Source organism: Petaurus breviceps, unplaced genomic scaffold (genome assembly GCF_028583685.1).
Source record: "Petaurus breviceps papuanus isolate PSGF00001 unplaced genomic scaffold, PetGlider_PUasm1.0 90895, whole genome shotgun sequence".
NCBI classification, from domain to species: Eukaryota; Metazoa; Chordata; class Mammalia; order Diprotodontia; family Petauridae; genus Petaurus; species Petaurus breviceps.
The window spans coordinates 31,921,077-31,943,088 of record NW_027187372.1 but is presented as its reverse complement, the minus strand read 5'-3'; the positions used below and the strand labels follow the sequence as shown (position 1 = coordinate 31,943,088).

Sequence of the window (22,012 nt, the reverse complement as noted above, 5' to 3'; positions counted from 1 at the left end):
GGGGGGGGGGGGGGGGGGGGGGGGGGGGGGGGGGGGGGGGGGGGAGGCCCTCTTACGGAGAGGAATCAAGGGGAGGCCAAGGCTCAAGGGAGAGAGAAGGAGTTGGTGCTGGGAGGGGAAGGGAACAAGGCCCCTGCCACCTTCTTCCTTTTCCTCCCCGCCCTTCAGACCTTGCCTAGCATTTGTTCCCTTTCAGGGGCTGGGTTTGGGCTCTCAGACAGGGCGACAAAAGCAACTTTGCCCCAAGCTGCTGCCACCTGTTGGGTTTTCACACATTGAGGGGGAGGGGGCAGGGAATCCGATGCCCTTTTCCCAGTGGCTCTTGTGTCCTCATCTCCTCCTCTCTCCCGCCAACACCCCCCACCCCCCAGCTCCAAGGATTCACTTTGCTCTTAACGGGCCCCGAAGCCAAGGGGGGGGGGGGCGGGTCAGTGGGAGGCTGAGAGCAGCTGGAAAGGGGAGCATTGAGTAGGAAGGGGCCAGGGCTGGCAGGCGGGGGGAGAGTTTGATGGATTACTTTGCAGGCCGGGAGGCTTTTCCCTAATCCCCTTTTGTATCCTGGCCTGCAGCCCCCTCACTCTCCCCTGACAGGCCGCTGAGCAGAAGCCTCCCTGTCCCTAGTGAAGAAAAGGCAGCTCAGCGGGGTGAAGGCTAAATCCCCAGCCACCGAACCCTGGAGGGGGTGGGGAGTAGGCAGTGTGTGGTGTGCCTTGTAAAGGGGGGCATGGGTCTTCCACCCCACCCCCCCGCCCCTCAGCCCTTTTGGCTATGTGGGGTGGAGAGGAAGCTTATCTCTTCTTGAGGTGGAGAGTTTGGAGGCTTGGATGAGGTTTAGACTTGGAAGTCCAGCCCTCTGGTGAAGTGGCCTTAGGAGTCTAGTGAGAGGGAGGGTCTAACTGAGAAGCGGGTGGTTTTGTGGAAATAACATTGAACTTGGAGCCAGAACCCACCAGCTGAGTGACTTTGTACAGATCACTTCACCATTCAAAAACTCAATTTCTCCATCTATTCTAATATTTGAACCACCAACCTTTCCAAACCTTAAATCACTATGTAAATGGGAGCCATTACTTTAAAGCCATTGACAATACAATTGCTATCTTTCTCCATTGTAAAGAATTATTATTGTGGAGTGAGTTTTTCATTTAATTTTTTTATTTTTTGGAGGGGATAAGGTGAATAGGGTAGGAAAGAGAAATTGGGAAGAGAACCTTGTAGTGCCCTCCCAAGAGGGATCTTTTGAAGGGTCCAGGGCTCAAGGAATCTCTTGGTTTAGCTGGGCCTGGACAGTTTTCTTTTCACCTTTCTCTTTCTGGAGACCCAATCTCAGCCTCTCACCTCTCTAGCTGTTTTCACCTTCCCCCCACCCCCCCATTCTCCCTCCTCAGCTGCTTGGGACAAAGTAAGAACTCCCTGAAAAAACAGGGGAGAGCAGTGGCTGTTCAGCTGGAACTCTCCCCTCACTTTTCATTACTTTAGGACCCCTCCCCCTAAGTTTCAGTGATAAGCCAGGGAATTTGATTGGGGGGGAGAGGGCGAAGGGGAAGCTTTCTCTTGAAAAGCCTAGGAGAAAGCCCTCTTCCATTGTGCCTGCACAGAGAGAGGGGTCATGGCACAGGGCGTCAGCCGCTTGGAGCTAGGGGATTGCCCATTTGATGTGTCTTGGGGAGGGGTTCAGAGGACTCTGGGTCTAGATAAAGAGGCTCATAGAATCATTGAACATGTGGGGGTGGGGTGGGGCGGGGCGGTGTCTCCTTTCCTTCTTACCCCCAGACTCTGGCCAAACTCTAATCTTTTTTTGTCTTCCGAGGAGGGAGAAGCCCTGTGCTACCCCCCCTGCCCTACCTGAGTCCAGCAAAGCAATCCTATGGAAAGCCCTCAATGCCTTCTTTATATGTCTGTCCACACTTCCCTGGAGTTCGTGGACTTTCTGCCTCCCCTCTGTCCCCTCCCCTTCCCCCCAGCTCCAGGACTGCCTTTTGAAGTTTGAAAAAGTTAGAAAGTTCAGGTCAAGTTTGTTCCTTTTACCCAGTGACCTTTCCCCCTTCCTTGGACTCTGGGTGGAGATGTAGAGGGGGTGTTAGTTGGGGAAATCCAGTAAATGAGGATTTCTTTGATCTCCCAGCTGTGGATGGTGGAGTCCAAAGTGCTGTGAAAAGTGAGGAGGGGTCCCCCCCATTCCTCTCCTTTCCTTCTGACACATACATGGTTCTTGGGGGAGACCTGGAGTCCTGATGATTGGCCCAGTAGCGGTGTGTCTGTGTCTGTGTGTGTCTGCATTCGTGCATGTTCCGTGCTTTGAGGTCTCAGTGAGTTGGGGGAACCATATCTGGAAGGGATGGGGATATGGGACTAGGACTGGAGGAGCAGGCTGGCCTAGGGAAATTCCCTGAGTACTCTGACTCCTTTCCCAGGTGGTCATCCGAATTCTCTCCCTTCCTGTTTTGTCTCTTCCCACCCCCACCCCAGCCCACTCCCCTCCCTTTACCCAACTTCTTCTCTCCTTCCTCTCCAGGTGAAAGCCTGAGTTGTTTGATCTTCCTGTTGATCTTTTGTTTGCCAAATGGGCAGAGCATGACAAGAGAAGCCAGGCAGCTGCATTTGAGATAGAAATATCCTCTAAGACTCAGAGGAAGGGGCAAGAAGTTAGGGGGATGGCCCCTTAGCCCCCTATTTTCAAACCTAGTCTCTAGGAATGCTGGCTCATGAAAGATGGAGGCACTGAATGAGTAAAATGGAGTTTCCAAACCATGGAGAAGGACATGCTCAGGTGGACCCTGAGATTGGGGCTCATTTTCACACCTCTTTGCCTAGCTTAACCGGAGTCCCCAAGCACTCCTAGGTTGGAGAGCCAGGATGTGATGCCTGGAGTAGATCTGTCCCGGGGGTGGGGGTTGGGGGAGCTTGGAGCCCCTCAGTTCCAATTTATTTGTTCCATTTGTACTATTAAAAAAAAAAAGCACCCCCCCCCCCCCAGAACTGGAAGAAAGTCCTTGACAGCTAAATCCCTGAGCCTTTCTCTTGGAGGCATTCTTACCCTGCCTCCTGGAGGAGAGGGTCAAGACTGACCCCTTAATATTTCCTGCTACCAGGTCCAACCTGTTCCCTGGGGTCACCAGGATTCTCCTTAATGCTTCCTACAAACCACTAAAAGCAAGATAGAGCTAATTGTTTTAAACTGGGAAATTACAGGAGAAAATAACGTAAAACAAGATAGCAGATATTTAATAAATGTGTTGTCTCATAATTGAAGTGAATAATTCTCCAGGTCAAATGAGTGTTAGACCTTAGAGCTGGGGGGCGGAGCTGGGCAGGGAGTGGGAGGGGGGAGTTGTTTTGTTTGGTCTCTGTTTTCTCATTGCTTAGAATGAGTGCTCAGCACAAAGTAGACCCTTCACACTTGTTAAATTTAACCAGCGGTCCTTAACCAATTTTTTTTTTTGGTACTGTGGACCCCTTAGGTAATTTGGTGATGGGCATAGACTGGCCCTTTTTCAAAATAAATTTTTTTAAAATCTTAATGAAAGAAAATGCTAAATTTCAGAGGTTAGTGAAAGTAAAAGTGTAATTTTTTTCCCATTCCAATTCACTGACTCCCTGAAAAAGGGGTACATGGATCCCAGGTTATTGTCTAGGGGCTTACTTCCCCCTTTAATTTTTTTTTTAAATTCTCCTTTTCCACATCAAAAAAAAAAAATCAGGGCTTGAGGAAGATAAGTGACTTGGCCAAGGTCCCACAGCTAGTTATTGGCACAGTGTATACTCTGACCCATAGATTAAGAGCTATCCTGCCCCATCTTCCCCCACCTTAAATTATTTTTTTTCAGATTGAGGAAATTGAACTTGAGAGATTAAGTGACTTGTCCAGGGAATAAGCGGCAGGATTTGAACTCTGATCTTCCTGATTTACAAGTCTAGTGCTCTTGCTGCCAAAAAAGGTGGGGAAGATCAGAAAAGAAGATGAGAAAAGGAAGTGATTTGGGGTAGTGACAGGGTGCTTCTGAAGTTATTAGAAAAGTCACGATTGGCTTTGCCCTTCTGAAGGGCTTGATTTCCTGGGACTGAGTGAAGCCCTGACTGGCTGTCTAGGCTGAGGAGTGTTGTATGCCCAGTGCCTTGAGGAGAGGGTAAAAGAAATCCCTGTGGAACTAGCATCGTGCCTATGGAGAGACTGAGAGGGCGGCCCCGACAACCAAAGAATCGAGGGGTAGAGAAGTAGGGCCAGGATTGTGCCTGCTTCTTTCCTACTTGAGCTCTTCACCTGGCCCAATCCCCAGGGAGCTAGGTAAAGAGCTTGGGGCTGGGGGAGGGATGCCCGAGTGGGGAGGCAGGGAGCCTGCTCTGCTGTAGAAGAGGGCACCCCCTTCCCCTCCCTCACTACTCCCTATGTTCCCCCCAGGAGCTGTCCCCCAGCCCCAGGGGCCCCATGGATGCAGAGGGGTGCTGGCAGCCAGCAGGAGAGAAAGAAGAAGGTGGCATTATTAATGTTTGCTAGAGAACTGCAGTTTATTAGAAACAGGGAGTTTGGAGGGGGGTGGGCCTCAGCTATGGGTGGTGCTAAGGTTGGCAGAGCTTCTGTTTGCTCAGGGAGGGTCAGTCTCTGGGAAATGTGAAACAGGTGAGTCCCTTGGTCCCTCCCTGTGGCATAGTAGAGGGTGGGTGGGTAGGGGTGTCGGAGCTGAGCCGGAACTCCAGCTTCCTGGAGCCCGGACCCCCTAGGTCAGGGAAGCAGGGCTGGGCTCTTTCTGTACTCTGCCTCCTCTCTCTGGGGCAGGTGGTAATGAGGGGTGGGAGGCTGGGAGAGGAATACAGCCAGGATGCTCGGGGCACATGCAGAAACCAGAGGAAAACCTTTTGGGTGCCGTGGTTCTACCCATCTCCCTTTGGGAAGAAGGTGGTTTTCTAATCCTGCCTGCTGCTTTCTTACCCGTGTGATATTGGGCAGGTGAGGTAACTTGAGGCAAATCTTTCCCACATTATCTATCCAGTCTCTTGGATATTGGTTGGACTCCCCTCCCAGGTTTTGGCTCCAGAGGAAGAAGGAGGCTGGGAGTAAATACTCAGCCCAGTCTTAGATGTTTCTATTGCCTCTTCCTCCAGCATTCCTTCATTCAGGATTCATTGATCACATTCTTTTGGGGTCAGCTGGATGAGGAAGTGGATAAAACACCAGCCCAGGAGTCAGGAGGACCTGAGTTCAAATCTAGCCTCAGACACTTACTGTGTGACCCTGGGCAAGTCACCTAAGCCAGATTGCCTCCAAAAAAAAAAATCACCTACTTTCTGTAAAGCCTTGGGGGAAACAGTCTTTGCCTTCAAGGAGTTTCCATTCCTTTGGAAAGGGAAGGATGAGAATACAGAATTTACACGGATAAGAGAGCATTCACATCTAAAATTATTTTAGGAAAGATTTCCTGCAGGAGCCGTCATGGAAGCCAGAGTCTGAGAGGGAAGGAGGGGAGGGCATTCTAGACAAAGCAAACTCTGGGCAGAGTGTGGACATACAAGACATAAGGGTGAATTCTGAGAAGGGTAAATTAACTGTTAATGAAGAGGAAAGGTGGGATGTTGCCAGACTAAAGGGCTTTAAGTGCCAGGCAAAGGAGTTTGCAGTTTGTCTGAGAGGCATTGGGGAGACACTGGAGATCCTTGACCAAGCAGCTACATGGTTGGATCTGTGCTTTAGGCTTTAGGAATATTATTTTGGCAACTATGTGCCGTGTGGATTAGAGAGGGATACAAGGAAACCAAATTAGGAATCTTGGCTTTGTCACTTACTACTAAGTGGGGCTTTGGGCAATTCATCTAATATTCCCTCTCTCTCCCCCCTCTCCCTCCTCTCTTCCCTTTCTTCCCCCTCTCTCTCTTCCTCTCTCTCTCCTTCTCTCCCCCTCTCCCCCCTTTCTTCTCCCTTCGCCTCCCCCCTGTCCCCCTCTCTCTTCCTTCTCCCCTCTCTTCCCCTTTCTCTCCTTCCTCCTGTTCCCCCTCCCTTTCTCCCTCTCCCCACTCTCTGTATCTTTCTCTGTCTCTCTCCTTTCTTTTCCCTCCCCTCCTCCCTCTCCCTCCTTCCTCTCTCCCTTAGTATCTCTCATCTGTAAAATGAGATTTTTGAGCTAGATATAGAGAATTTCTGAGATCCTTTCCAGCCCTAAATCTATAATCCCATGAAGATGTTGCAGTTAATTCAGGTAAAAGATGTGAGGGCTTGAACCAGAATAGAGAAAAAGGATTTTTGTTCAGTTGTGTCTGACTTTTTGTGACCCCATTTGGGATTCTCTTAGCAAAGATACTAGAGTGATAAAAAATACCATTTCCTTCTGCAGCTTATTTTACAGATTGGCAAATTGAGGCAGATTAGGTTAAGTGACTTGTCCGAGGTCACCCAGCTAGTAAGTGAGGTCAGTGAACTTTTGAAGACTCTAGGCCCAGCACTTTATCTACTGCCCCAACCAGAGAGAAAGTATAGATTACACTAATATCGAGCCATAAGGAATAAGGGAGATTGAAGGGTCAGGCATGAGTTTCAGGCCTTGAACCTGGAAGGACTGGAAGGACACTGGTATCATGAACAGAAGAAGAGAAGGTTAGAGGAAAGGTAGTTGTAAAGGAAAGAAAAGGGAATCGGTTTGTATATGTTGTTTCGGTCCTAGTTCAGCTAGCATTAAGTGCCTGCTGTTACGGTCAGAGGGGCAATCTTGGAACACCAACTCCATGCTCATCCCTTGGACATGCAGAAGAAGGCAAGAAAGAAGGTTCTTGAGGGCAGTCACCATATCTAGTTTGAGGAAATAAATTCGATAAATGAGTTGTCATTGTTTTGTATAGATTTCACAATACCTAGGCGTTCAAAGGAACTGAATCTCAGCTCAATATTTACCATCTTTGTGAGTTCAGGCTAGGCTGTAAAGTGTTGTAAGTTGGTCTGAGTTTAATTAGATTGGTGAGGGCCAGAGGGAATGGTATTTGACCTGGGTCTTGAAGGATAGGTATTGGGGGGGGGCAGTAAGAACATGAAGCTGTGCCCTTTCCCCTTTTATCCTCCCGCCCCCAAGCTGGGGAGGATGGTACAGCTTCACACTGTAGGATCCTTCAGCTCCCCTCATGACCCTGATTTCTTTCCCCTTTTTTATTGATCTAAAACAGCTGGCACCTGTTCCAGAAAGCTGTGTGCCATACAGTACAGTGTGTGATGGGTGCCCAGTGACCATGACTCAGTGCTGAGTTGATATTGGGAAAGTACATTTGGATTCCTCAGTGAAACTCCTGCAGAGAACAAATGTTCTGCTGATGGTTCCTGGTCTGAATAGGAACTGGGTGGGAGAAGAGGGCACTGTGCCAATCACAGGGGGATAAGGGCATCACAGGTGTTTCCAGGTTGTGTGGTTGAGACCGAGTCCCTGGGAATAGCCCCAGAACAGTTTCAATAGCTCATTGTGGGAATGTTTCTTCCTTGTTAAAAACTGCTTCCCCCAGAGACATTTTAAGGTATTTACTGACAAGTTTAAAATCAAGGCATCCCCAAACCATAGTCTTTTCTCTATTATTCAACCCGGATCCCCTCTTCTTTTGGGGGAGGGCAAGAAAGGTGTTCACTGCTAGGGTGAGAGAAATAAGAAATGCTGCCAGAAGGAATCCCAGATGGGGCTTCAAAGCAATCTAGCTCTGGGAAGTCCAAAGGGAAGGGAGGTTGAAGGTTCAGGGGAAGTACTCACCAAACCCTAGGTGAAGCTCAGGGGTAGGGGTGGGAGTAGAATATGGTAATAAGCTAGGGTGTGGGGAGCTGGGAGTTCAAAAGCCTTATTTCCCAGATTGATGGGAAAGAGCTGTTCCATAGGAAATTCAAGCCAGAAAATAAGTATAAACCATTTGTCTTTGAATGTGGAATATATTATAGGATTTTTATTTTGGCAACTGATTTATCTTTCTAATGATGTCAGTCTTTTTTTTTTTTGGTCGTTTTGGAGGGGGAAGGGCAGGACAATTGGGGTTAAATGACTTGCCCAAGGTCACGCAGCTAATAAGTGTTAAGTGTCTGAGGCCAAATTTGAACTCAGGTCCTTCTGACTCCAGGGCCAGTACTCACTGTGCCACCTAGCTGCCCCTAATGATGTCTTAGGCTAACATTAAACTGTATCTGCATTTTTGGATAGATGAACTGATGAATGAATAGATAATGAGGAAGGTGCTGGGAATCAGTGCACTAAGAGGGGAGGGAAAGGGAACAAATATTAAGTACCTACTATGTGAAAAGCACTCTGTAAAACACTTTACAAATATTGCCTGATTTCACCCTCAAGGTAGATGCTATTATATAGTTTAGGAAACTGAGGCAGACAGAGGTTAAGTGACTTGTCACACAGCTAGTACCTGTCTGAGGTTAGATTTGAATTCAGGTCTTCCTGACTCCAGCCCCAGCACTCTCCTGCATCACCTTGCTACTTAAGAGGCAAGGAATACCAGCCTGGAATAAAATACTTGGTATAGATTATACATTCTTAACCTGCAGTCTGTGAACTTTTAAAAATATTATTTTAATCATTCTATTCTAATGTAATTTGTTTCCTTTATAATCACATGTATTATATTTTATGCATTTAAAAACATTATTCTGAGAAGGGATTCACAGACTTTACCAGACTGTTCAAGGTATCTATCTATCTATGACTTATAGAAAAAAAAGTCACCTAAGAACTCCCTGGTATAGATGATAAAAAGTTTGCTCTCAAGGACTAATACTGCATATGTGTACTGGTCTGTCTGCCAGGATCAGAGCTGCTAAGATGTGCCCACATCGAGGAGTCTTTCTGCCGCAGGACACTTGGCATGGTCGAGGAAACCGAGCCTGAATCAGGGTGATGGTAGAGATGAGGGGTTCCTGCATGAGCCAGAGGCAGCGGGGAGCTGAGCACCAGAGGACAGGCCTTGGGACCCAGAGTATAGCTGAGCCTTGCACCTGCCCAGTCTTCTGATTCACAGTTCCCCTGTTCCTCAACTTTTTTCCTGGCGGGCCATGGCCCAGAAGGTGTGGGCAACCCGGCTGCTGCGGCATCGGAAAACCCAACTCCTGCTTGTCAATCTGCTCACCTTTGGCCTAGAAGTCTGTCTGGCTGCAGGGATCACCTACGTGCCACCTTTGCTGCTAGAAGTTGGGGTGGAGGAGAAGTTTATGACAATGGTTCTGGGTAAGTCACCTTCCACATCTTTTTCTGCTCCTTTCTGTCGACCTCTTCCTGTCCCCAGATTTCATCAGGTTTTTGGTTTTCCTACCTTTATGGGGCCGTCTTCCTGCTGAGGTGGAAATAATCTTTCTAGTAAACTAGGGAGATTTTATACTGTTCTCCTATCTGGTGGATGACCAGTGCCAAGGAATGCTGTGGCAGAGGGGTAATCCTATTTTGGAAAAGACCCTTGGGGAAAGTAAAGGATTTTTTTCTGTATCAGCTTTTTCTGGGTAATTTTTTAAAAACATTTTTATTGATCTTATTTTTACAATCACCTGTCTCTCTCCTCCCCTCTCAGAGAACTATCCCTAATAATAAAGCATTTTTTTTCTTTTTGGAGAGTGAAGGCAGGGCAATTGGGGTTAAGTGACTTGCCCAAGGTCACACGACTAGTTTTTATGTTAAGTGTCTGGTGTCAGATTTGAACTCGGGTCCTTCTGATTGCAGGACCAGTGCACTATTTACTGTGCCACCTAGCCTCCCCAATAAAGCATTTTTTAAAAGAGGAATAAAAGGGGAGAAAATTTTGAGCAAAACCAAACATCAGATTGGAAAGGGCTGATGTTATACGCAACTTTCTATATCATGAATCCTCATCTCTGCAAAGGAGTAGGGCAGGGGATGTGTTTTTATATCTTTTCTTGGGAACCAAGTTTGGTCATTCTTATTTCACATCTAGTTTTTTATTATTGCATTGTTAAATCAACGAGCATTTATTATTATTATTATTATTTTTGCCTTTTGGAGGGCGCTTGGGGTTAAGTAACTTGCCCGAGGTTACACGGCTAGTTTTTTTGTGTGGGTGTTAAGTGTCTGAGGCCAGAACTGAACTCAGGTCCTCCTGACTCTGGTGCTGGCGCTTTACTCACTGCACCACCTAGCCGCCTAAATGAGCATTTATTAATTGATTATTATGTGCCAGGCAATGTCCTGGGAACATAAAGGCAAGAACACATTCCTGCCTGCCCTCCAGGAGCTCACATTCTAAATGTTCTAGTCTTTAAGTACTTAGATTGTTTTCCTGGGTCTGCTTACTTCACTCTGCATCAGTTCATAAAAGTCTTTCCATGTGCTTCTATATATGCACCATATCCATTGTTTCTTAAAATCCCATAATATTCTATTACATTGATGTCCACAATTTTTGTTCAGGCATTCCCCAACTGAAGGATAGCCATCTACCTTATGAAATGGTTTTTTTTTTTTTTAATTTATTTTACTTGTTTTCAATAAAAAAAATCTGAATTTTTCTCCCACCTCTCACTCCCTTCCCCCAACTTAGGGGAAGAAAAACCCCACTTTTGTTACAAACATTTATAAGCAAAACAAATGACCACTTTGACCGCATCCCCCTCTCAAAGAAAAGAGATGTGTTTGATTCTGTTCTCTGAGCCTTTGTGCTATCAGGAAGTGGTTTGTCTGTTTGTTCCTTATCCCTCTGGACTCATGGTTGATCATTATTATTATGTTGATTAAAGTTCCTAAGTGTTTCAAAGTTGTTTTGATTTTACAATATTAGAATCTTTCTGTAAATTGTTCCCCTGGGTTCTGTTCACTTCCTTCTTCCTCATTTATACAAGTCTTCCCAAGTTTTTCTGAAACCATTCCCTTATCTCATGAAATGTGTTCCTGGAACCTTTTTTTTTTTTAAACATCATATGTTCTCTTCCCAACCCTGCCTAGAATTCTCCCTTAGATAACAAAGAAACAGGTAGGCAACATTCCGAACACCACAACCACAAGGATTGTGTGTTTGATGCTCTAGACTTCACCTAAGACCCCAGGTGATTTGGGGGGCAGGTGTCTTTCATCATTCATCCTCTAGACAGGTCAGCCCTTGGTCAGTAGGCAGCCACTGTGTGCCAGGTCAGACTGCCCTTGAGGGGCCCCTGTTCTGTTAGGGAGACTACAAGGCTGTGGAAGCACATGCAAAATTAATGCTGCGAGGTCATCTTTTCGGGGAGCCTTGACTGATGGCTTGGCTGGCAGGAAAGACTTCAGGGAGAAGGAGGGGCTGAAACTGAGTTTTGAGGGAAACTGAGGCTTTTAGTAAACCCATTCATTTCCTTTCACCTGCATCTAGGGTCTCCCAGAGTGGTTTTCTGTTGTTATTGTGATCATTACATGTTCTCTTGTCTCTCCTGGTGAACGTCTGGGAGGGAGGGGAAGCTGCTGAGGACCATCTCCACTGATCCCTCCTCTCTTCTCTCTCCTCAGGCATTGGCCCCGTCCTGGGCCTGGTATCTGTCCCCTTCTTGGGCTCAGCCAGCGACCACTGGCGTGGGCGCTATGGACGGCGCCGACCCTTCATCTGGGCCCTGTCCCTGGGCGTGCTGTTAAGTCTCTTTCTCATTCCTCGAGCAAGTCGCCTGGCTGGGCTGGTCTACCCAGATGCTCGGCCCCTGGAGCTGGCGCTGCTGATCCTTGGCGTGGGGCTGCTGGACTTCTGTGGTCAGGTGTGCTTCACCCCACTGGAGGCTCTGCTCTCTGACCTTTTCCGGGACCCAGACCATTGCCGCCAGGCCTTCTCCGTGTACGCCTTCATGATCAGCCTGGGGGGCTGCCTGGGATATCTCTTGCCAGCTATTGACTGGGATGCCAGTGCCCTGGCCCCTTACCTGGGCACCCAAGAGGAATGTCTCTTTGGTCTGCTTACCCTCATCTTCCTCACCTGCATGGCAGCCACGCTGCTGGTGGCTGAGGAGGCAGCCCTGGGCTCATCGGACCCCCCTGAGGGGCTGCCAGTATTTGCTGCACCTTCTCGCTGCTGCCCATGTCGGGCCCGCCTTGCATTCCGAAACCTGGCCTCCCTGCTGCCCCGCCTGCACAGGCTTTGCTGCCGAGTGCCCAGAGCTCTGCGTCGCCTCTTTGTGGCTGAGCTATGCAGCTGGATGGCACTCATGACTTTCACTCTCTTCTACACTGACTTTGTAGGTGAAGGACTGTATCAGGGGGTGCCTAGGGCTGAGCCTGGCACCGATGCCCGGAGACACTATGATGAAGGTGAGGAGGCCCGTTGCTTTCTAAGGTTGGGAGAAGTTCTTGACCCTCTGTAGCTGGTGAAAGATGAAATGACCAAGGAGGCAAAGGTTCAAGCTTCTGAGCATATCTATTTATTAAGCAACACATGCCAATTGCATAACAAATTGGGACACACCTCCTCAGCTTAGGGCTGGACCCCAAATACAAGGGGAGGCAGACTTTTATCATTAAAAAAATTTAATTAAATGAGACCAATTAATTAAAAGAAAACAATTACCCAGGATACAAAATTAGGTATCCTAATTTCTAATTGGAGAAAAGATAAGGGGCTTTCCAAGTTGGGAGGGGAGAGTAAACAGGTGAAATTCCCTGAAATCAGAAAAGGGTTGTGTCCCACTTCCCAAAGTGTCTGTGTTTAGTCAAAGGAATGTGGAAACAATAACTGATTGACCAATACCAGGCCAGATTTCAGATAAGACATATGGGCTGCTTGAGATGTACAATTGTGAGAAAACTTGTATTGGTGTTTGAATCTGACTGGATTTCTGATCACCATAACCAAGGTCTCTAGTTAAGGGTCTCTGAGCAGCAGGTAGGTGGTCCAGCTTCTCAACCACATGGGGCTAGGTTCAAATAATGGAATATAGGTTTCTCCCCATTCCCACAAGACATAAATTGGACTAGACCCATGATTGAATGGAAAAGGAATTTAAAGCTAGCTTTAGAATTGAGTCACAAGATGGAATCAGTGTGGTTAACACAGTTCCCACAATTAACCACTTTCTGTTTTAATTGCCTTTAATTCCCTCATCTGGGATGGCCTGAATATGTCACTTCCCTCCTCTGGCCCTCAGACTTCTCACCTGTAAAATGAGTAAAAATTCTACCTAGAAGTTGGCTTCCAGCTCTTCCCCAAGCCAACAACAGGATTGTTTTCTTGGTTCTCCCAATTCTCCTGTCCCCAGAGGTCAGGAGCCCTTTTATTTGAAGGTTCAGAATAAATCCCATTTTTCCTAGCCTTTGGCAACATTGCAGAATTCAATCCACAGGGTTCGAACACAGTAACCTGGGTGGGGAGGTGGGGAGACGGTGAGGCCATGCTCCATAAGTATAACTTGTGGATTCTGAGAATCCTGGGCCCCCCAGCTTGTCTCTGTTGTGACTTTCTTTTTTTCCTCCCCCCTGTTTCTGGAAGGTGTGCGTATGGGGAGCCTGGGGCTCTTTCTGCAGTGCATGATCTCCTTGCTCTTCTCCCTGGGTATGGACCGACTTGTGCATCGCTTTGGGACTCGGGCAGTGTACCTGGCCAGTGTGTTTACCTTCCCAGTGGCTGCTGGTGTGACGTGTCTGTCCCAGAGCGTGGCTGTAGTGACTGCTTCAGCTGCCCTCACAGGCTTCACATTCTCTGCCCTGCAGATACTGCCTTATACCCTGGCCTCCCTCTACCACCGTGAGAAGCAGGTACCTGGGCTTGGGCTGGTGGGAGGGAAGGGGAAGGGAAAGGAGAGGGGACCCCTGACCCAGAGTCACCAGGGAAAATCTCCTGAGGGTCCAGAGAGATTTGTATTGAAGCAGGAAAGATTTACATTGGATCTAGAGATACATCTTGGTTGTTAGGGGAAAGTCACCTTTCTTAAAGATTTTCCAGAATTGGGTAGGCAGATGGCTGTCTGTGGGCTGGACTCCTTCTGCATCCCCCTCTGGGGGTGGGGTAGGGTGCAGGATGGGCACAGTGGGGGCGTGGGGAGTGGAGATGCTCAGAGAACACCTCTGGACCAGGGGAGGAGGAGTCATGCTTGGAGGCAGGAAAGGACCTCTTGTTTCTTCAGCTGTTACTGGGAGTAGTCAGGCTTGATAAGTACATTCATCATCTAATGGGGGAGAAAAAGGAGTGGATGCCTTACCTACTAATGGCCTAGCTCCTGTAGTCCTAAGGCTAAACTCTGAGGGGTGGGGCAATCCCCAGTGTTTCTGACCTTTTTTTCCTAGTTTTTCTGCCTCTTTTTACTTTAATTCTCTTTTCTTTCCCTGTCTTACTTCCTTGCCTCTATTCTCCCCCAATCCTTGACATCCCCCATTGCAGAGCTCCCCAAGCACCCCCTCAGGAGACTAACCCACCTGATGCGTTCGATGGTCTGGGCACTGCTGTAAGTTGGGACATCTCCCACCCACTCCTCCTCATACTAACCCCTCCATATGGGGATCCTTTTCCCCAGGGCTAGAAGCAGCTAAGTGGTGCATACTGGGCCTGGAGTCAGAAAGACCAGGGTTCAAATCCAACCTCAGGTACTTACTAACTGTGTGACCTTTGGCAAGTTACCCTCTGTTTGCCTCAATTTCCTCAGCAGGAACATAGGAATGATAATAGCACCTAGCTTCCAGCGTTATTGTGAGGATAAAATGAGAAAATATTTGTAAAATGCTTAACACGGTGCCTAGCACACACAGTAGGTACTTCCTTTCTTTTCAGATTGTTCCTCTGTCTGTCTGTCTATCTATCTATCTATCCATCCATCCATCCATCCATCCATCCTTCTCTCTCTGTCTTTCTCTCACCCCCTTTCCCTATCCCTATACTGATTAGTCCCTGTATTCAGACTTGTGCTGCTGGAGAGAAAGAGGAGAGAGAGTCTAGAGGATAGGAGAATGTAGGCTTAGTTTCAAATCTGTCTGAGATATATAGAATTGGGGGCAGCTAGGTGGCACAGTGGATAGAGCACCAGCCCTTGGAGTCAGGAGGACCTGAGTTCAAATTCAGCCTCTGACTTGTTGACCCTGGGCAAGTCACTTAGGCCCCCCCCCATTGCCTCCAAAAATAAAAAAAAGACATGTAGAAGGGCATAATTCTGCTCCCTAACCAGCTTCTGTCATCTCCCTGTCTCCAAAAAATGAACTCTAGTGACCAAATGATACTTGAAGTCTAGTAGTGGGCCAACCATTTGCTTATAGAATGTCTATAGTGGAGATGTTCTTCAGTTGAAACTGCTCCTCTCTGACCCAAGTCTGCATGGAGAATCAGAAGGTTTATATATAATACAGAAATTGGTATTTTTAAAGCTCCTGCTGTGCACCTGGGTAGAATCACTTAGTCTCTCAGTGTCCCAGGAAGCTTTCTAAGACTATCAGTTGTTGTACATCAGATGCATGGGTGAAGATGAAGGTCCAGTGTCATCTGTGCCTCTTACGCTGGCTTCTTCTTCCCCTAGCACATCCCCCCACACCCTGCTCCATCACCCCTACCCCACCCTGCAAAAAAAAAAAGTGCCAGTCTGGTATGGGGGAGGGAGAGAGAAGGAACATGACAACCATTATCTGGGCTTTATTGCTATGTGCCTCGCTCCACCTGGCAACCTGTATTTGCTTTGTAGAAAAGGGGTGGGCGGGCAGTTCCCCATCTCCCCTCAATGACTGGGCAGGCTGCCTTCTTGTGGTGCCTGGCCTTGAGGATTGGGGTTGGTGGGCAGAGGTGAGAGAGAGGTTGGTTGTGTTGAGAGAAGGGAGGTTCCCTGCAGCTCTGAGAGGGCCACATCTGCCCCTCTCCTGCCTCCAGTTGCAGAAGGGATCCCTGATAAGATTTCTGAGGTCCCTCCCACCTCTTGTAATCCTCTTCTTTTGACAACCAGCCTGCTGTTACTAAATATTAGGCTTTTTCTGGAGTGGTAGAAGGGCATGTTAAGTTGGGCTTTGCAGCAGTCTGAGGGTGGGGGTGGGGATGGCTGTTACCATAGAAGAGATCCCAAGCCCAGCTAAGGACTGATCCCTGTATGTACTTGTGGTCACTGCTGTCACCATTTTGTCCCTGTTTGGCTTGTATCTGAAACCTGCTTTCCTAGCATCTAACTTAAAACAGAGGAAAGAAGGAAAAGAGGATGTGGGTGGGAAATATTAGGATGTTCTAGGTGAGAGAGCGCCTTCCATTGATAGCTGGCTACTTCCTTACATCTCCTCCATCCCTGGGCAGATTGAAGGGCTTTCTCAGCCTGGAATCTGGGGTGAGGCCTTGCATTTGGCCACTTCTCTGACATGCCCTCTTTCATAGAGGGGAAGAAGGTCTGACTCCAGAAAACCAGGCTATCAGATGTCTTCTTCTATGTCCCCCATCTCTATTGGAAGTCCTGTTGTGAAGCCCCAGCCCTTTCTTTGGATCCTTGATAGCAGTTCTCCAGTACTAGCTAGTGTCAACCTAGGTTGCCCAAGAGAGGAGGAGTTCCTGCACTAAGAATAGCTTGTACCCAAGGTGATCCCTAAACTTTGGGGATCCATAGCTGAACTTATTCCAAAAGTAATCCCTGGGGGAGGGGTAATGGGGATTCCTTTGTATCCTGATAAATAGCTTGAGGGTAAGGGGAGGGTGATTGGATACTGGCTTACTAGGAAAGGTTTGTAAAGAGGTAGGTGTAATGTTAATGAGAAAAAGATCCTCCCTGCCCATTAATAGGCCTCAGGCGGAGCCCATTAAAGGAAGCTTGCTTAGGGGAGGCTTGCTCTTAGGAAGACTTTCTTACCTTTTGTTCATTTCTTTTTTTTTTTTTAAGCAATAGGGGTTAAGTAACTTGCTCAAGGTTACATGGCCAGTTATTTCTGGGTGTGGTGCTGAGTATCTGAGCCCAGATTTGATCCCCAGGTCATCCTGACACTGGAGCCGGGACTCTTACTCGCTACCTGGCCGCCCCTGTTCATTTCTAATTAGGCACTGAGTCAAGAGGGTTGGGATGCCCTCTGATCCTGAAGAAGGGCAAAAGGGCATATATACTCTGAGGTTAGCATTTTGCTTTGGGGCTCACTCATTGGAGAGTGTTCTTGTAATTTGACCAGACTCTGGGTAGCCGAAAAGGAGCTCCAGGGCTTTGAAAAACCCAGATGTTGGTGCTTCTCTCTCTGGTAACTATGTATATATATTGCCTTGGTCAGACAGTTGGATCTGTCTCTTGATCTGTGCCCTGTCTGGTGGTCTTTGTTTCTCTGCTTGTATTTTCTCTATCTTCTTTGTATTTTCTCTGAAGTTTAGGGTGCTGACTTTCCCCCTGAACTAATGAATATAATTTAAAAAAGATTATTGACCCCTTGAACATCTGTCTTCCCTAGTAAAGCAGATCTAAGAGCCTGTGCCTAACATCCATCCTGGGTATGTGCTAGTGTGGTTGCTGCTACAGCAGGGATGGGGAAGAAGGTAGCTTGTGAGCTTAGCTATCAGAGCCTGAGACCCCTAAGCCCCTCATTGTTCTGTTACCTTGCTCTCTTGCCTTTTTTTATCTTACTTTTTAATTTTCTTGCCAGTTCTATGAACACCTAAGGCTTCCCCTTTCCTTCAGGGTACTGTTTCATTCTCATATGGGTAACACTAGGCAGCTGTGCCAAATCAAACTTGGGATGAGAATAGGTGTGTTTTTCTTCTGTCTCCCTTCTCCTTTGCCACTGTGGAGAGTTGAGAGTGTAGTGTTCCTCCCTAACAGGAAGAGTCAGATACTACCCTCAGCCCCTTAGGGAGAAATTCTCATTGTGAAGTTCTCATTTCTCCCCCTGCCTCCAAAAAAAAAATTAGAACCCATAAAAAGACTCAGGCCACCCTGGAACCCTTCCCTGTTTTGAAAATCAAACTATAAGTTCTTTCAAGTCCTGTTTATTGTATTTTAGGGCCATTCTGTTAAGTTGATTTCTATCTTCTCATGCTAGGCTGATCCTTTTTTGGGTATGTGTATGGGGGAGTGTCTCTGGGAGCTCTCTGTTTAGGTTTATACTAATTATCTCTTTTTTCCCCCTCTTCTTCCCTTTTCCCAGGTATTCCTGCCCAAATACAGAGGAGACACTGGCAGCAATAACACTGGTGACAGCCTGACAGCTAGCTTCTTGGCAGGCCCCAAAGCTGGGGGACCCTTTACTAATGGACATTCGGGGGCTTCCGGTTCTGGCCTCTTTCCTACTTCACCCCCACTATGTGGGGCCTCCTCTTGTGATGTGTCAGTGAGGATGGTCGTTGGAGAGGCAGCTGAGCCTGGGGGCCCAGGCCGGGGCATCTGCCTGGACTTAGCCATCCTGGATAGTGCCTTCCTCCTCTCCCAGGTGGCACCATCTTTGTTCATGGGCTCCATCGTCCAGCTGAGCCAGTCAGTCACAGCCTACATGGTGTCAGCAGCAGGCCTTGGGGTGATAGCCATTTATTTTGCTACTCGGGTAGTGTTTGACAAAAGTGACTTGGCTAAGTGTTCCATCTAGGTATCTCCTGACCCTTGGGAGAAGGGCCAGAACAGGAGCCTGCCCCTTCTCCCCTTCTTTGACATCTTTCTCCCTCCCTCCATTTCTGCATCTGTCCTCCCCACTCCCACCTGGTCCAAGACTTGGGTTGGGAACTGCTGAGAATCACAGCTCAGCCCACCTAGGATTTTGACCTTCCCTCTCCCTCCCCACTTTGAGTCTATGGGTCTCAAAATCCCATTCCTGTCACTGCCAAAGTAGGGTGGGGCAGCTCTCTGCTGTCCCCTAGTGGTTGTGAAGCACTTAGCTGGAGAGATGGTTGATGAGCAGGGGCCTGGTGCCTCTGGCCCTCACACTCTCCTTCTCTTGAAGCTGGGGAGGCCCAGGATAGCTGTGGCTGGTTTCCTGGCTGACCTAATAAGCCTTAAGTTTTGGCTTCTAGTTGGGGGGAGGGGTTTGGGGTACTTGGTGGGAGAAGGTACTTACTGAGGGGCTTCATGTTAACTCTCTGGGAAACATGCTTCTACAGGACCTTGAGGATAAGAGTCAGGACAAATGAGAAAAAGGAATTATTTGCAAGGTGATGAAACCAAAGAGGCCAGACTCTCCTCTTCCCCTCCCACCCCACCTCCTCCCCACAAAGCTGTCTAATATTCCTCTTCTCTGCACTTAGGGGTTTCTCCTCCTGAGGCTGCTACTACTCAGGAAATTTTAACCTGAAACTCTCCCCCTGCCCCCAACCCCAGGATTGGAAAATGTGAAACAAAATCCTTTTTTATGAGACTTTTGCTCAGACCCCACTTCTGTCCTTTCTGCTTCTTTCTCCACCATCCCCTCCCACCTTACATTTGATCAATACCTGGAAACTCTTCTCCATTCCACTGGGCAGGTCTTGGGTTTCTGTATTTAACACCAGTACTGTCCATAGGTCTTTAAACATTTAACTTATTTATTTACCGGAGTAGGAGGCCATGGCTAACTTGATACCCAGTGGGTTAGTGTATGAGATCTTTCAGGGCCTGGACCCCTGCTGGTTGAGCCAAGCCTGTCATTGCCAGGTTCTAGAAACTAAATGATAAGGATGTCCATTACTTAGCAGGTTACCAGAGGCTCATCTCATAAAACATTTCTCACGGTGCCTTTGCTTACCGTAAGTCCCTTTCAGCCTTCCTCACTTAGCACCCACCTCAGTTCCTCTCCCTGGCTTTAGCTAGATGCAGCCCCTACATCCCTTCTCACCAGCTCCACTGCCTCCACGTCCATCTCTAACCCATGAGCTTGAGGGCTCTTTCCCTTGGTACTCGTACCCCCTCTTCTCTCCTCCCCAGCCCATTGTGTTGTCCCTAGGCCTCTTGCCTATCTCAGCCCCAAAAGGCATGCACTGTGCTATGGAGAACACAGGATCTCAGGAGCCACCCCTGCCTGGGCCAGGAGGTCTTACCTCGGGGGTGTAAATGCTGTTTGCAATAATGTTTTATGTCTTATTTATTTAGCTAAGTGAATATTTTGTACAGTGTGCAAGCAATCAGAGTATAAAGTTTATTAAGGTGAAATAAAGAAGCTTCATATATATTTAACAAGTAAGGATATCTGTGTTGTGTGTGGGAGTGTGCATTTACTTTGGAGACACACTGAGAACAGAATTCTTTTTTTTTTTCTTTTTGGAGGACAATTGGGGTTAAGTGACTTGCCCAAAGTCACACTGCTAGTAAGTGTGTAAGTGTCTGAGGTCAAATTTGAACTCAGCTCCTCCTGATTGGGCTGGTACTTTATTCACTGCACCACCTAGCCGCCCACTGAATTTTTTATTTGCACTTTCAGTGCCTGCAGGTTGCAGGTCCTCCCAGTAGATGGTGCCACACACCACCACCTCTTCCCTTCTATTGTCCATCCACAAGCAGAGCCCTACTCTGGATGAACACAAAGATTGGGCTCCACAAGGGAATTCACAGGGTAGTTGTAGAAACAGAATACCTACCTGGAAACTCCTTAAGGGCACTTGAAAGCACATTCCACAAGAGTGAGGACAGAGCTGGATAAGGTGGGCCAAGATTTAATTCCCACCTCCACACCTTTGCCACTCTTTGGGCTTACTCTCTCCTCCCCACCCCCCCTAGAATTGTTCTCATGCTTAAGTCCCAACCTTTTTCACAAAGGCTTCCCTGACCCCTCCAGCCATCACTGGTCTACTCTGACCCCTTTTCCATCACTGTAGCTGATAATGCTCTTGGTAGAGGAGACAATATCATGTGGAGTCAAGAGAGCTAGGTCTTAGTCCTGCCTTGGCCAATGAGGGGACTATGTGACCCTCGTCCAAACAGCTACTGTAACACGAGTGACTTCAATTAGATGAGCATTTTAAAAACTGCTTTGCAAAAGCCTGTTCTGGGCAGGGTAAATTGTTGTCGGGGGAGATAGGGGAAAGCTTAATACTAACATTTTTTTTCCTCTAAAGTTTTAAATGTGAGGCATGTAACAACTACTTATATTGATTGTTTTTCAGCATAAAAATAGGTTTAATTTTAATCGATAGCTAATATCTATTAATAAGGTCTTCCCCTCCCAGTTTGAGTTTTTAAATTTTTTTTTTATTAAAGGGGCATCCTTTGATTCACTTCTTCAAGAGACCTATTCAGTGAATGGCTGTTGCCTCAAAGTGAGAACTTGAAAAGACCTTAGCTTAAAAGGGCTAGGGTCTCCCATTGAATCTTGGGTCATCTCCAGTCATCCTGATTACTATGTGGCCACTGGACCCAGATAGCTCTGGAGGAGAAAGTGAAGTTGCTGGCTTTGCCCAGCCCTCTCTCACTCAAATCAAAGTCAATTGCAAGTCATGTTATCATCTCCCTGATGTCATAGTCCTCTTCGAGAACAAAGGACAAACCACCACCACGATAATAAATATAGATTTAATATAAAATAAATTTAATAATACATTAAAATAGATTTAATTTTCCTGCAAAATTTCTCAGACCCTATTTTTTTCAAGGGTTCTTCTGTATCCCCTCAATTATATCATTTATATGCGAAGCCCAAAAGTATTCTGTGTCCAGATTATTTTGGGAAACACTAAAACTGCTGAGGAGCCCTTCCAACCCTAACCTTGAGGCAAGGCATATCTGCCAATCTGCCAAAGTCTGGGTGACTTTGGGCAGTGCTTTACCACAAATTCTCTGAGCCTTAGTTTCCTGTAAAATGGATATAAGTAGCTGTGCTACCTACCTCACCAGAATTGTGAGGCTGAGGTGAGATAATGTATGTGAGTGCTACGTACTCATAAAATACCATATAAATAAATTCTCAGTCTTGTTCTGTTCTCCAATTATTTCATGTATTTATTTCATCATCTAGATTATAAGCTCCCTGAAGGGAGGAACAAAACCTTATGTTTTTCTTGTGGGCCTAACTGCTCCTGATAGGTGATAGACCCTCAAATATATATTTTTTTAATTTTCTAGTTCTAGCTGTTTAAGCTGTAGAAAAGGGGAAACAGAGGCCCCTGCCCCTTGGTGAGCACAAAAAGCTGATTAAGAGATCAGGCCTGTCATGTGACTTTTTGAGAGTCAGGAAAGTAGAGTGAGTGATTGTTTGGACTTCCCTTTTTTTTTTCTCCTCCC

At 47.3% G+C, this 22,012-nt stretch overlaps 1 protein-coding gene across 2 annotated transcripts in view; it reads left to right on the top strand.

The window, feature by feature from the left end:
- The window catches only part of SLC45A3 (solute carrier family 45 member 3), a 28,667-nt gene extending 8,705 nt beyond the window's left edge, over positions 1-19,962 (top strand). For both annotated transcript variants that reach the window (XM_069074688.1, XM_069074689.1), the window contains exons 2-5: positions 8,765-9,182; positions 11,439-12,224; positions 13,399-13,664; positions 17,982-19,962. In XM_069074688.1, the coding sequence (XP_068930789.1) occupies positions 9,011-9,182; positions 11,439-12,224; positions 13,399-13,664; positions 17,982-18,416 (1,659 nt within the window). In that variant the 5' untranslated portion in view covers positions 8,765-9,010 and the 3' untranslated portion in view covers positions 18,417-19,962. The remainder of the gene's footprint in view (positions 1-8,764; positions 9,183-11,438; positions 12,225-13,398; positions 13,665-17,981) is intronic.
- The last annotated feature ends 2,050 nt before the right edge of the window (positions 19,963-22,012 follow it).